The following is a 15,183-nucleotide window of genomic DNA, read 5'->3' on the forward strand; positions in this document are numbered from 1 at the left end:
GGATAGGCAAGCTAATGCCAGGGAGCCAAAGGCGGCCCAATCGTCTTCTCAATCTGGCCTGCAGACGATTTGGAAATCAGCATGTTTTTACATGAGTAGAAGGTGTCCTTTTATTTTAAATGCCTCTCTGGGTTATTTGTGGGGCATAGGAATTCGTTCATCCCCCCCCCAAAAAAAATATAGTCTGGTCCCCTACATGGTCTGAGGGACGGTGGACTGGCCCATGGCTGAAAAAGGTTGCTGACCCCTGCCCCAGGCTAACAAGATGGTCAATATCCGGTTCCACTCCACCCTTTTAAAATTTCAATATCAAAGCAGATCCCAGCTTTCAGAGCATGTAATTCACAGGAGTGGAAAGACCCCTGTGCCACTCACAGAAATAGGACTGTACTTCCTTCTCCCACCTTTAAAGTAAACCTCTACGGAACGAAACCGAATCAACCCAAGTCTGCCTTCCTACACCAACCTCAACTTCGCTCTTCAAGCCAAAAGACAACACTTCCCCGTCCCCTGGCGATAAAGGAAGATAGGGCTTAATTTCCATTAGCAACGGCCTGATTTGTAATAGCTTGATTTGCAATAGCTTGTGTCATGTATGCCACGTATACATAAGGAAGTGTCACGCAGGCAAAAGAAAGGTTAACCAAATATGGTCCGAGAAGCGAACAAAGGAGAGAATAAGGAAGTCAGCTATATAAGGTAATGAAGGTGAAGCTGCCTGTTCTAGGAGGAGCTTCCTTGCCTCCTGCCAAGCCCTTTTCCCTGCAAGCTCTTCCTCTGGTTTCTGGCCAAGGGAGGGAGATGCTCAGAGTCCAGCCAAGAGCCTCACCCCCAAAAGGATATCTGGGCATGGGCGTAGCCAGGGGGGCAGCTGCCCCCTAAATCCATACAAAATAATAAGAATCTGGGGTTCTGCCAAGCGAGAGAGGGCTGAGCTGGAGGGACTCGGCTTGGCAAGGGTTAAAGGGAAGTGAGCTGCCTTCCTAGAGAGGCCAGGAAGCAAGAGGGGGCAGGTCCTCCAGAGCCAAGGCCCCTCCCTCCCTCCCCACTCCTTTCCTTGCTTTGGGGTCTCTCCTGCAAGGGCTGCCTCGCTGTCCCCTCCTGGGATCTGGTGAGTCTCCTCTCTCTCCCCCCCAGAGGGTGCACTGGGGAGGGGGGGGGGTCCAAGGGCTGCAGCAGGGGAGGATGCCTGGGGGGCCTGATGCGGGAGGGGCCAGGTCTGCCACGCTCTCCTTCCTGGAGTTCAGAGGATCCCAAACTCATTTGGCCCTCCGCCCCCCCTTTCTGAAAAAATCTCCCTTCTTTAAACAAAGGAGTCCCTGGGACGTTAACTCTGTGTGACATCGCTCAGCCTCATTGCACAACAGAGGAAACATATGCAAATGGTTTTCCAAAGCTGGACGAGGAGGTGGACTAGCCCCCCCCCCCAAAGAAAACGCCACGTGGAGGAAGGAAGAAAAGGTGGGAGAGAAAGGCCAGGAACAAAGAGAGGGATCCCAGCCCATAGTCTGGCTGCTGCATTGCAGACCAGTTTCCCAGTCATCTCCAAGGGCAGCTCCCCACGGAGGCCACTGCAGCAATCCCCTCGCACCCAGAGCATGGCATCCCAGGACCACATCCTCTCTGTCCCAAGGGATTGTTGCTGGCAAACCAGCCGGAAATGGGTGCTGCTACTCACCGAGCCTCCAGGGACCTTGGCATGAATGGCTGTGTGTGTCTTAAGCTATCTGGCAGAATAATAATAATAATAATAATAATAGAAAATTAACCACCTAAATTTCAAGGGAGATGTCTTTGGCCCTTTCCACTTGGCCCTTAGGGGGTTGGTCGGATACATATCTGGCCCTCAGAGCAAATAAAAAGGGACCCCACCCCAGGAGTCTGTCTGGAGAGCGGCAGAGAGTCCAAATGCAAGAAAAGGAGACAGAAGCTGGGGAGTGGGGGGGATCAACTTCTGAGGACCCCTGGGTGAGGACCCCCACTAGAGCCAAGCATCCATTTTTCACAATATACAAATGACTCCCTTGTCTGTTGGTTGTGACTTCATGCATTGACTGGAAAGCAGCAGAAACCAGGTTGATTAACATCCCAGAAATCCCTTCAGTTGCCTCCACATTTTGCATCTAGAAGGCTAGAGACGTATTTCTTCTCCTCTTCCTGCTCTTTCTTTTCAAAAAGATATCTCATGGTCTGGGATGCGGTGCAGTCCAGCCCTGGTTCCCAGCAAGACTCATCCATGCTTCCTCAGGGAACCATTCCCTCTCCTCACACACAAATTCTGTAACAGAACAATGTATTTGCTTTGTAGGATTTGCTAGAGCCTCTCATTAAGACGGACAGAACTTGTCAGAAGACCAAAGGGTTCCTTCTGATCTCTCAAAGGCTTCCTGAGGGCACTAATGGAAGAGCAAGACTCAGCTGGCCCTGGAACAGGAAGAGGCCATGCCAGCCAAACTGGGAGCAGTGGGGGATTCTGGGAAAACCCAGTGCAGAAGATCCTGGGTGAGAAGGACACTCTATGCTCAGAGGTGCAGAGCCAGGAGTTGAGGCAGTTCTGCTGCCAGGAGGCCAATGGACCCCGAGAGGTTTGCAGCCGGCTCTACCACTTTTGCCGCCAGTGGCTGAAGCCGGAAAGGCACACGAAAGCTGAGATGCTGGACCTGGTGATCTTGGAGCAGTTCCTGGCTGTCCTTCCCCCGGAGATGGAGAGCTGGGTGAGGGAATGCGGAGCGGAGACCAGTTCCCAGGCGGTGGCCCTGGCCGAAGGTTTCCTCCTGAGTCAGGCAGAGGAGAGAAAGCAGGTGAGAGAGACTTTCCTCTGGATACTCCCAAGGGGCTCCAAACAGGACGGAGAACATCCCATAATGGTCTGCTTATGGCCCATTCGTTTTCTGGGAAAGCATCCATGGAATGAGATCTCACACCCTTCAAGTCTTTGCCATTCTCTTTCTAATATTTCTCACCATTCAGTGTTTTTAATCCGTGTTTCTTTCTCAGGGAAAGGATCTCTTTGCAGAAATGGACCTGGATTCCTGTGAGGCAGAGAGGCCTCCGTTGGACACCAGAGAGAGCCCACTGGGTAAGGAGGAAGGTGGTTTTTCTCTGTCTGGTCTCATTCTGTTGGTTTTCCAACTCATCTGGGGGTTCTTTTCATCTTGCTTTGGGGGGAGACAGTTGGGAAGAAGGGTCCAGAGGAGGGGAGACGTATTTCTGCACCACAAACATATGAAATGGGCACAAACGTCCAAATGCTCTCAGCAGGAAAGGCGTTCTCAAAGGCCCATCTCCAGTTAGAGATGCCCTGTTTCACCTGTGAGAGAAGGCGGCACTCCTGGCGTCCTGTTTACCTTTTTTCTCTAGCAGGTGGCAGAAGGATGCCGGCAAGACCTCCTGATCCGTCTTTTCATGAGGGCAGAAGGGAAGCAGCGGCTGTGGAACCAGATCAGGTCAGGGGAAGCTGCCTTGTGGGGACAGAGGCTGAGGGATGGAGCAATGTCATGGACTTGTTGGGCACAGAGGAATGGCGGGAGGAAGCAGCTGGGGAACCAGGAAGGGAAGACAGCTCAGAGCCGAAGGAGTGGAGGTAGAAGAATGATAGGGGGAAGAGGGATAAGCCTGGGAAGATGAGGTGTCAGAAGCTGAAGGGCTTACAGGGCTTAGTGAGCTGGGAGACTCTGTGGCAGAATGCAGTGCAGAATCAGAGGCAGAAGAGGAAGGAGGCGAGTGGGAGAGGAAGGTCGAGAGGCAGAGGTGAGTCAGCATAAGGAAGAGCGATAGGTGGCTCCCTCTCCTTTTGCCAGAAGCCACCCTCCCTGCTTGTCTCTCAGAGCCAGGAGACCCCGTGCAATGCAGGAATCTCTGCTAGATCATGCTAGAGACATTTAAAATAGGCTTATTTTATTTCTAGATTCATCACTGAATGCTAAAATCGGTTTCTAAACAGTGGACAAATGAGAACAAGTAGTGGCCTGGATTCACCTAATCAGCCCCATCTACTGCAAAATGGGGCTTGCTCCACATTCCTCCCCCTCTCCATGCCCCCATGAACTCCTGGAATTTGGCTCTAGGGCATTGGGAGGGAACTCCCCAGAACAGCTCACGAGGAGAGGAGAAAGTGGATCCTTCCATTGGGGAAATTTGAATGCTTGCGTAGGCAGAATGAATTGGAAGATACATTGTGGAGTACCACCTATTTGCACAAAGACGAATACCCATTATTAGAACGCAGAATAAAATAAGCATCCATATTTAAAATGTGAAGCAAAGCAATCCTATTGAAACGACACCGCAATGTACAGGAAGGAAACAACAGAGCATTGTGTAGCAGATCATATTTCTGCTGTCTCAAAGGAGGACATTTCACTTTTTCTTTTAGGGTCCAGTGTGCTTTCAAGATGTTGCTGTTCGTTTCACGGACGAGGAGTGGGTGATGCTGGATCCTGACCAGAGAGCTCTGCATAAGGACGTCATGGAGGAGAATCGTGGGATCGTGGCCTCTCTTGGTAAGCCTCCCTGTGGGATCGTCATATCTGCCTGGAAATTCAAAAAATACCACTATGGGACCAACCTCATCTATTTTTACGGAGCTCAACAGCGCCCCCTGTAACACCTGGGAAATTAACACCCCCACAATAAAGAGTAAATTACAGGTTTTTCTTTGAACAATCTTCCTCAAATTATTCCTTTTTCTACCACAATTGGGCTGGTCTGAACTTCTTATTAGTTAGGGTTATTAGTTAATCACAGAGCAAAAAAAATAATAAGTCATCCCCCCCTTTCAGTTCCGTTGCATTCCATTCCACATACCATGTCTGTAGTACTTTGATGTAATCTTCCGTCTCAGTCTTCTTCATTGTTGGCAGATAAAAATATCCTGCCTCTCTTGAAGCCTGTGGGTTATCTTTCACCAATTTTTTTCCTTTTAAGTAACGCAACTTGTTTCACTCCTGGAAGTAGCTTCGGAGGAGTTCCGAGGCCCGCCGAGGGTTGTGCACCCAGTGCCTCACCCCCTCCTTCTTCCGAACTCAGGGGTGATTTATGGCAACAGCGGGTGAAAACTGCATCTCTCCCCATAATCAGCCTCTAATTACCACGTGCGAGCTGGATAGATGTTAATATCCACCATCTTCCAAGGCGCCACTAGCGGCCCCCGAGCTGGTCTGAACTTCCGAGGCCATCTTAAATGTCAGCTTCAGAATTGTTAGGAAAGATTGTTTCGCTCCTGGAAGTAGCTTCCAGGTTCAGTCTCTCCGCCAAAAATTCTCTTGCGCAAGCTTCAGGTTTTTGTTTTTGTCAGTCTTGGGTTGACCAAAGCGACGACTGGCAGCGAAGCTCAGGTGCTGCCAGCCAGAGAAGAAGCAGGCCTAGGGAGAGGAGAGTTAGCAGCAGAGAGGAGGGGGAGAGGAACTGTCATCTGAGCTCTGAACAAAGGGGAGAAGAAAAAGAGAGACAGAGTGACAGACAGCTGTGTGAGAGCTACAGGAGTGAGTCAGACGCTGGAATGCAGGAAGCATTCTCTGCCTAATTTAAAGATACTGGAAGAGAATTTAAAGATACTGGAAGAGAAGGTGGGGGCTTCCGTGCTGAGGAAGGGGGAGGAGCTCACTCTGGGCAACTTGTGGGGAGGACGGTGAGTAGAGGAGCTCCGTCCAAGTTTGTTGCTTTAGCAATACATCTGAAATAATTAACAGCCAGAGTCATCTCACGTTTGTGGGAGAGACCAAGCCATAACAAGGACTGACATTGGAGATGGAGGGGATGCCATGACTGGGCCAAACAAAATCCATCCCAGAGAAGAGCTAGGCTTATGGAATGTCAGGTAGTAGTAGCAGTGATGAGGATGATGATGATACAGTGGTACCTCGGTTTACAAACTTAATTTTTTCCAGAACAGGTACCACTGTAGTAATAATAATAATTTTTTGTAATGGCTTGGCTCTCCCACAGAAGCGAGACACCGGCAGTAATTATCTCAGGTTTGTTGCTCAAACACATAAATCACTCCGGAGCTCCTTCACTCTGTCTGACTTCAAGTTTGCAGTTGCCAAGTCTAAACTCCGCCCCTTCCTCTTCCAAGAGGGGAAAAAACCCTTTCGCTTCCGCTCTTTCCCCCTCCTCTCACTGACCTTTTCGTGCCTTCGAGTTTTGGGGCTAGCTATTCCTGGCCTCTCCCCTTCTGTCTCTGAGCTAAGATTGGTATTTTGTGGACCTTTGCTATCTGCTGCCTGCTCTCTGTTCTCTGAAGCTCTGCCACTCGGCTGCCCCTCCTCCCTCTCACATTCCAGCTCACATTCCAGTGTCCTTATCTCTCTTTGCCTGCTTTCATACATTCCAGCCTTTGTCAGCTCCGGAACAAAGCTGACATTTTTATTTCTACCCTGCCCACCTGGCTGGGTTGCCCCAGCCACTCTGGGTGGCTTCCAACACATATATAATCATGAAACATCAATAATAATATTCTGATCCCATATTAAAAGAACATTAACTTAAAATGAGCAACTTATACTGGTGGAAACCTTTTGTGGAAAGTGTGTTTCTGAGGTTTGATGGCTCATAACACCACTTTTCTGTGGAGTAATGTCTGGGACGCGGGTGGCGCTGTGGGTAAAAGCCTCAGCGCCTAGGGCTTGCCGATCGAAAGGTCGGCGATTCGAATCCCCGCGGCGGGGTGCGATTCCGTTGCTTGGTCCCAGCGCCTGCCAACCTAGCAGTTCGAAAGCACCCTCGGATGCAAGTAGATAAATAGGGACCGCTCTGGCGGGAAGGTAAACGGCGTTTCCGTGTGCTGCACTGGCTCACCAGATGCAGCTTTGTCACGCTGGCCACGTGACCCGGAAGTGTCTCCGGACAGCGCTGGCCCCTGGCCTCTTAAGTGAGATGGGCGCACAACCCTAGAGTCTGTCAAGACTGGCCCGTACGGGCAGGGGTACCTTTACCTTTTAATGTCGTTGTTGTTTTTTAATCACTTAGTTGTGTCCGACTCTTTGTGACCCCAGGGACCAGAGCACGCCAGGCACTCCTGTCTTCCACTGTCTCCCGCAGTTTGGTAAAACTCATGCTCATAGCTTCGAGAACACTGTCCAACCATCTCGTCCTCTGTCATCCCCTTCTCCTTGCGCCCTCAATCTTTCCCAACATCAGGGTCTTTTCCAGGGAGTCTTCTCTTCTCAGGAGGTGGCCAAAGTATTGGAGCCTCAGCTTCAGGATCTGTCCTTCCAGTGAGCACTCAGGGCTGATTTCCTTAAGATTGGATAGGTTTGATCTTCTTGCAGTCCATGGGACTCTCAAGAGTCTCCTCCAGCACCAGAATTCAAAAGCATCAATTCTTCGGCGATCAACCTTCTTTATGGTCCAGCTTTCATTTCCATACATCACTACTGGGAAAACCATAGCTTTAACTATACGGACCTTTGTTGTCAAGGGGATGTCTCTACTTTTTAAGATGCCACTGCCTCCATTTCTTCCCCTTCTATTTGCCAGGAGGTGATGGGCCCAGTGGCCATGATCTTCATTTTTTTGATGTTGAGCTTCAGACCATATTTTGCGCTTTCCTCTTTCACCCTCATTAAAAGGTTCCTTAATTCCTCCTCACTTTCTGCCATCAAGGTTGTGTCATCTGCATATCTGATATTTTTCTGGCAATCTTAATTCTGGCTTGGGATTCATCCAGCCCAGCCTTTTGCATGAATTCTGCATATAAGTTAAATATGCAGGGAGACAATATACAGCCTTGCCGTACTCCTTTCCCAATTTTGAACCAGTCAGTTGTTCCATATCCAGTTCTAACTGTAGCTTCTTGTCCCACATAGAGATTTCTCAGGAGACAGATGAGGTGATCAGGCACTCCCATTTCTTTAAGAACTTGCCATAGTTTGCTGTGGTCGACACCGTCAAAGGCTTTTGCAGAGTCAATGAAGCAGAAGTAGATGTCTTTCTGGAACTCTCTAGCTTCCTCCATAATCCAGCGCATGTTTGCAATTTGGTCTCTGGTTCCTCTGCCCCTTCTAAATCCAGCTTGCACTTCTGGGAGTTCTCGGTCCACATACTGCTTAAGCCTGCCTTGTAGGATTTTAAGCATAACCTTGCTAGCGTGTGAAATGAGTGCAATTGTGCGGTAGTTGGAGCATTCTTTGGCACTGCCCTTCTTTGGGATTGGGATGTAGACTGATCTTCTCCAATCCTCTGGCCACTGCTGAGTTTTCCAAATTTGCTGGCATATTGAGTGTAGCACCTTAACAGCATCATCTTTTAAAATGTTAAATACCGTATTTTTTGCACCACAACACTCACTTTTTTCCTCCTAAAAGTAAGGGGAAATGTCTGTGTGTGTTATGGAGGGAATGCCTACGGGTGGCATGCCTACAGATTTTCCTCCTCTAAAAACTATGTGCGTGTTATGGTCGGGTGCGTGTTATAGAGCGAAAAATACGGTAGTTCAGCTGGAATACCATCACTTCCACTGGCCTTGTTATTAGCAGTGCTTTCTAAGGCCCATTTGACTTCACTCTCCAGGATGTCTGGCTCAAGGTCAGCAACCACACTACTTGGGGTATACGAGTCATCCATTTCTTTCTGGTATAGTTCCTCTGTGTATTCTTGCCACCTCTTCTTGATGTCTTCTGCTTCTGATAGGCCCTTTCCACTTTTGTCTTTTATTACAGTAATCTTTGTACGAAATGTTCCTTTCATATCTCCAATTTTCTTGAACAGATCTCTGGTTTTTCCCATTCTATTGTTTTCCTCCATTTCTTTGCATTGCTCGTTTAAGAAGGCCTTCTTGTCTCTCCTTGCTATTTTTTTGGAAATCTGCATTCAATTTCCTGTATCTTTCACTATCTCCCTCACATTTTGCTTGCCTTCTCTCCCCCGCTATTTGTAAGGCCTCATTGGACAGCCACTTTGCTTTCTTGCATTTCCTTTTCATTGGGATGGTTTTCGTTGCTGCCTCCTGTATAATGTTACGAGCCTCCATCCACAGTTCTTCAGGCACTCTGTCCGCCAAATCTAAATCCTTAAACCTGTTCCTCACTTCCACTGTGTATTCATAAGGGATTTGACTTAGATTGTATCTTACCGGCCCAGTGGTTTTTCCTATTTTCTTCAGTTTAAGCTTGAATTTTGCTATAAGAAGCTGATGATCTGAGCCACAGTCAGCTCCAGATCTTGTTTTTGCTAACTGTATAGAGCTTCTCCATCTTTGGCTGCAGAGAATATAATCAATCTGATTTCAATGCTGCCCATGTGGTGATGTCCATGTGTAGAGTCGTCTCTTGTGTTGTTGGAAAAGCGTGTTTGTGATGACCAGTTTGTTCTCCTGACAGAACTCTATTAGCCTTTGCCCTTCTTCGTTTTGAACTCCAAGGCCAAACTTGCCAGTTGTTCCTTTTATCTCTTGACTCCCTACTTTAGCATTCCAATCCCCTATAATGAGAAGAACATCCTTCTTTGGTGTCACTTCTATAAGGTGTTGTAAGTCTTCATAGAATTGGTCAATTTCAGTTTCTTCAGCACCAGTGGTTGGTGCATAAACTTGGATTACTGTGATGTTAAAAGGTCTGCCTTGAATTCGTATCGAGATCATTCTATCATTTTTGAGATTGCATCCCAGTACAGCTTTCACCACTCTTTTGTTGACTATGAGGGCCACTCCATTTCTTTTATGGGTTCTTGCCCACAGTAGTAGATATGATGGTCATCCGAACTGAATTTGCCCATTCCCTTCCATTTTAGTTCACTGATGCCCAGGATGTCAATATTCTTGCCATCTCATTTTTGACCACATCCAAGTTCATGGTTCTTACATTCCAGGTTCCTATGCAATATTTTTCTTTACAGCATTGGACTTTCCTTTCGCTTCCAGGCATATCCGCAACTCAGCATCCTTTCTGCTTTGGCCCAGCCGCTTCATCAGCTCTGAATCTACTTGTACTTGTCCTCCGCTCTTCCTCAGTAGCATGTTGGACACCTTCCGACCTGAGGGGCTCATCTTCCAGCGTCATAACTTTTATATGCCTGTTGTCTTTGTCCATGGAGTTTTCTTGGCAGGGATACTGGAGTGGCTTGCCGGTTCCTGCTCCAGGTGGATCATGTTTGGTCAAAACTCTCCACTATGACCTGTCTATCTTGGGTGGCCCTGCATGGCATAGCTCATAGCTTCTCTGAGTTATTTAAGCCCCTTCGCCACGGCAAGGCAGTGATCCATGAAGGGGTTTTAATTAATTAAAATTAATTAATTACATTAATTAATTAAAATTAATTACATTAATTAATTAATTAAAATTAATTAACATAATTAATTAATTAGCTTTAATTACGGCCTTACAATGCCTTCCCATGAAGTTTTTAGTTCTGCAGCTGTGAGAATGTGAAACCAAGACTGAATTATTGCCTCTATTAATTGGGCTTCCGATTGGGTTAAAATCTGAGCTATTCCCAGGACATTCTGGCAGTGGAATAGAATTATCTTGAAAGCACCGCTTGCACACACCAGCAACATGACATGGAGCTGAATCTTGTTGAAATAGAAATATATATATATATATATATATATATATATATATATATATATATATATATATGCAGGTTTTGGTGTCCTCGGGTGTCTTCCCGTGTAAAAGTTGGGGTGTCTAGGCGACGTTTCGACGAGGTCTCACTCGTCATCTTCAGGCTGGTGCTTTCGGCTTCTTGTTACTGGAACAGAGCAGGATCTTGAGTTCGCAGAACACAAGAATGCCGTCAAAAAAGAAGAAAAAACTTCCTCTCTTTTCCAACACATGAAAGAAACAGGACACGAAATTAATTTTGCAGATTCCAAATTGCTCTTTAACATGGAACATCACCACAAGAGAATAATCATGGAAGCCATCGAGATAGAGAAACACCCTCACAACATGAACAAGCGTGACGACACATCCCGCTTGCCAGACATCTGGAAATTAGCCCTCCCCACAAAAACTGACACCAGATCCAGAGGCACACAGAACGCCATCACCAATCAACCACACCAGACCCAAACCCAGACCCTCTCCACAGATAAATTACAGACACCATCCAGTAGCCAAACCATGGTGGCACCTCCGGATGCTGCACCCCCCTGCAATCCCTACACAGATCTGGCTGACACAGGCCACAAAACCACAGCTCGCCCCTATACACGAAGCCAAGCCAGAGCACAACTAAGTGCAGTACAGCCATCTTCTCAGAAAAACTCTTCACAAAGTTCAAGAGGTCAAGACACAAAGACTTTAGCAACTAATCCACACCTAATGACCCACCTAAGTGGTACTCAGGATATCACTCAAGAAATCACTCAAGATATCCCTCAAGTAATTAAGGAACAAAAGAAGAAAAGGCACACTAGCCTGGGAACTTCCTCTCTGCCCAGAACATTGGAGGCTATACACCACACCCCCTCAACAGTATTTATAGGAACTCAAACACTGAGATCCTGCTCTGTTCCAGTAACAAGAAGCCGAAAGCACCAGCCTGAAGATGACGAGTGAGACCTCGTCGAAACGTCGCCTAGACACCCCAACTTTTACACGGGAAGACACCCGAGGACACCAAAACCTGCATTCCTGTACCCGTGAAAATCTACGAAAGCAAATATATATATATATATATATATATGCAGGTTTTGGTGTCCTCGGGTGTCTTCCCGTGTAAAAGTTGGGGTGTCTAGGCGACGTTTCGACGAGGTCTCACTCGTCATCTTCAGGCTGGTGCTTTCGGCTTCTTGTTACTGGAACAGAGCAGGATCTCAGTGTTTGAGTTCCTATAAATACTGTTGAGGGGGTGTGGTGTATAGCCTCCAATGTTCTGGGCAGAGAGGAAGTTCCCAGGCTAGTGTGCCTTTTCTTCTTTTGTTCCTTAATTACTTGAGGGATATCTTGAGTGATATCTTGAACTTTGTGAAGAGTTTTTCTGAGAAGATGACTCTTCACAAAGTTCAAGATATCACTCAAGATATCCCTCAAGTAATTAAGGAACAAAAGAAGAAAAGGCACACTAGCCTGGGAACTTCCTCTCTGCCCAGAACATTGGAGGCTATACACCACACCCCCTCAACAGTATTTATAGGAACTCAAACACTGAGATCCTGCTCTGTTCCAGTAACAAGAAGCCGAAAGCACCAGCCTGAAGATGACGAGTGAGACCTCGTCGAAACGTCGCCTAGACACCCCAACTTTTACACGGGAAGACACCCGAGGACACCAAAACCTGCATTCCTGTACCCGTGAAAATCTACGAAAGCATATATATATATATATATATATATATATATATATATATATATATATATATATGCATGCTTCAGTATCAGGGAAAATATCACCTGTGGAACGCTTCAGTTTGGGCTAAGGTATATCCTTTATGTATTTGGGGGCATTTACATTTCCATTAATGACGCAAATTCTGCCCACACCTTTTGCTGCCATACAACCCCAGATCATCACACTATCTGGGTGTTTCACGGTCGGTGTAATGCAAGTAGGATGTAAATGTTCTCTGATTCTTGTCCTCGCGTATTTCATGCCATCACTACCAAGCAAGGAGATTTGGGTCTCATCCCTTCAAATAACACTGTCCCATTCTTCTACTGTTCACTTAACAAGGGTTTAGTCTTTCAAGCTTTGCTTGAGAGATAACAATGGCTTTTTCCTTAGAATTCTAACATTTTGACCAGTCCTTGCACTCAACTTCACATTACATTGCACCATGTCATCTTGTATACACCCAGATGATATTCTTCTTTCAGGTAGGGACAGTCTCTCCATTCTTCGATCGTCACTTGCCTTTGTGCACCTTTTCCTGCCTTAACCAGTCTGATTTTTTAGTGACTGAGTCTCCATATACGTCTTCAAAAATATAGAAAGGCCAGCTTTGGTTATGTTTTCCACAATCTTTCTTCTAATTTCTTAATAACTGTAGCCCTGTTCACTTAATAGTACTATTTTACATCGCTTTCTGGGTGACCAATCAACTCTTTGTGCCATTTCTTTAATTTTATTATGTTGTTCAACCTCACTAAATGAAAGAAGACAGAAAACCAACCAACTTGTTAGCAATCACGTAACACACTGACAAAAGTCAACCTAAGCAAGTTGTGCTTCCTTTTTCTGGTTTTTTCGCTATAATGTTTGATAGAATATGGGTAATTAAACAAACTTTCTTGAATTGCATTCTTGATTAAATTAAATTATCTTTCCATTGATATATAATTTTATAATATTACTCCAAAAGAAGCAGAGTTTTGAGCCATCAAGCCTCTGAAATTTTTCTCCAAAGGCTTCTGCAATTTTGACCACTACTGTATATCAAACAAAGCCACATTCAACAACACATCAGAATATAATAATAAATATGTTGGTTAATGACAAACAACACAGGTAATGAACACACACCCAACTCCCTTCAGTTCTTCTCGGAGGCTCTAACCCTTTTTGTCTGCATTGCAGATTGTGATGAATCGGAAATCGAGAACAAAGGTGACCACGATAAAATCCCCAGAGAGGAGAAGCCACGTAAAAATTTAGAGTGTGGAGAAAGCTGCAGTCAGAGCTCCCATTCCACTTCCCATCAACAAAATCTCATTGGAAAGAAACAATATCAGTGTGTGGAATGTGGAAAGAGTTTCAGGAAGAGCTGCGATCTCACTTGCCATCAAAGAATTCATACAGGAGAGAAACCCTATCAGTGTGTGGAATGTGGAAAGAGCTTCAGTAACAGCCGCAGTCTCACTTCACATCAAAGAATTCATACAGGGGTGAAACCATATCAGTGTGTGGAATGTGGAAAGAGCTTCAGTGACAGCCACAGTCTCACCTCCCATCAGAGAATTCATACAGGGGAGAAACCCTATCAGTGTGTGGAATGTGGAAAATGGTTCAGTCAGAGCTCCCATCTCACTGCCCATCAAAGAATTCATACAGGGGAAAAACCCTATCAGTGTGTGGAATGTGGAAAGAGCTTCAGGAAGAGCTGCGATCTCACTTGCCATCAAAGAATTCATACAGGGGAGAAACCCTATCAGTGTGTGGAATGTGGAAAGAGCTTCATGAAGAGCTCCCATCTCACTTCCCATCAAAAAATTCATACAGGTGAGAAACCTTATCAGTGTGTAGAATGTGGAAAGAGCTTCAGGATGAACTACCATCTCACTTCCCATCAAAGAATTCATACAGGGGAGAAACCCTATCAGTGTGTGGAATGTGGAAAGAGCTTCAGGAGGAAGTACATTCTCACTTCCCATCAAAGAATTCATACAGGGGAGAAACCCTATCAGTGTGTGGAATGTGGAAAGAGCTTCAGGAAGAAGTACATTCTCACTTCCCATCAAAGAATTCATACAGGGGAGAAACCCTATCAGTGCATGGAATGTGGAAAAAGCTTTAGTCACAACAATGGTCTCACTTCTCATCAAAGAATTCATACAGGGGAGAAACCCTATCAGTGCATGGAATGTGGAAAAAGCTTTAGTCACAGCAATGGTCTCACTTCTCATCACATAATTCATACAGGGGAGAAACCCTATCAGTGCATGGAATGTGGAAAGAGCTTTAGTCAGAGCTCCTCTCTCACTTCTCATCACATAATTCATACAGGGGAGAAACCCTATCAGTGTGTGGAATGTGGAAAGAGCTTCAGTCAAAGCTCCAAACTCACTTCCCATAAAAGAATCCATTCAAAGGTCGGAAAAACCATTTTACAGCTTTAGGAGCTAAGAAATCCGCACCTTTATTACCTTGCGTTTGGCTGATTGACATCTAATGCCTTTTGAACATGTGGTGTTTTGTGTTTTTATGTTGTAACCATCCTGAGACCTGTAGGTATAGGAATAGGCGCCAATGCTTAAAGACCTAGGCGTCTCCCCCCCCATAAAATATTTAAGGAGGCCTGTGGCGTTTGCCCTCCTAGGCGTGTGACATCATTCTGGGTCATAAGGAAAGGGTTAACTAAGTATAAAATGATTAACCAATAGGAACCCAAGGGAAGGAGTTAGAGTTGTTAAGAGATGAGTCTGGAGTTAGAGGAGGGAGCATAAGTCTGTGGGTTGGGCTAGTCTGATATGAGAGTGAGAGAATTTGTTAAGAGGAGTCAGTTAAACAGCTGGGATAATCAGTTAGAAGGTATTAGGAAGGTATAGGCCGGTAATGAAACTAAGGTTAAGAAACTGACAAGAAA

The 15,183-nt window shown here is 46.0% G+C and overlaps 1 protein-coding gene across 1 annotated transcript; it reads left to right on the forward strand.

Annotated features, from left to right (window-relative positions):
* The first annotated feature begins 1,035 nt into the window (after positions 1 to 1,035).
* Positions 1,036 to 15,183, forward strand: LOC309369125 (uncharacterized protein). The gene is made up of 6 exons (XM_081909820.1): positions 1,036 to 1,111; positions 2,309 to 2,801; positions 2,998 to 3,079; positions 3,364 to 3,446; positions 4,376 to 4,502; positions 13,458 to 15,183. Exons 2-6 carry the CDS (start codon positions 2,400 to 2,402, stop codon positions 14,714 to 14,716), a joined length of 1,953 nt encoding a protein of 650 aa, XP_081765946.1. The 5' UTR covers positions 1,036 to 1,111; positions 2,309 to 2,399; the 3' UTR covers positions 14,717 to 15,183.

Source organism: Podarcis melisellensis (genome assembly GCF_964234715.1).
Source record: "Podarcis melisellensis genome assembly, chromosome: 4".
NCBI classification, from domain to species: Eukaryota; Metazoa; Chordata; class Lepidosauria; order Squamata; family Lacertidae; genus Podarcis; species Podarcis melisellensis.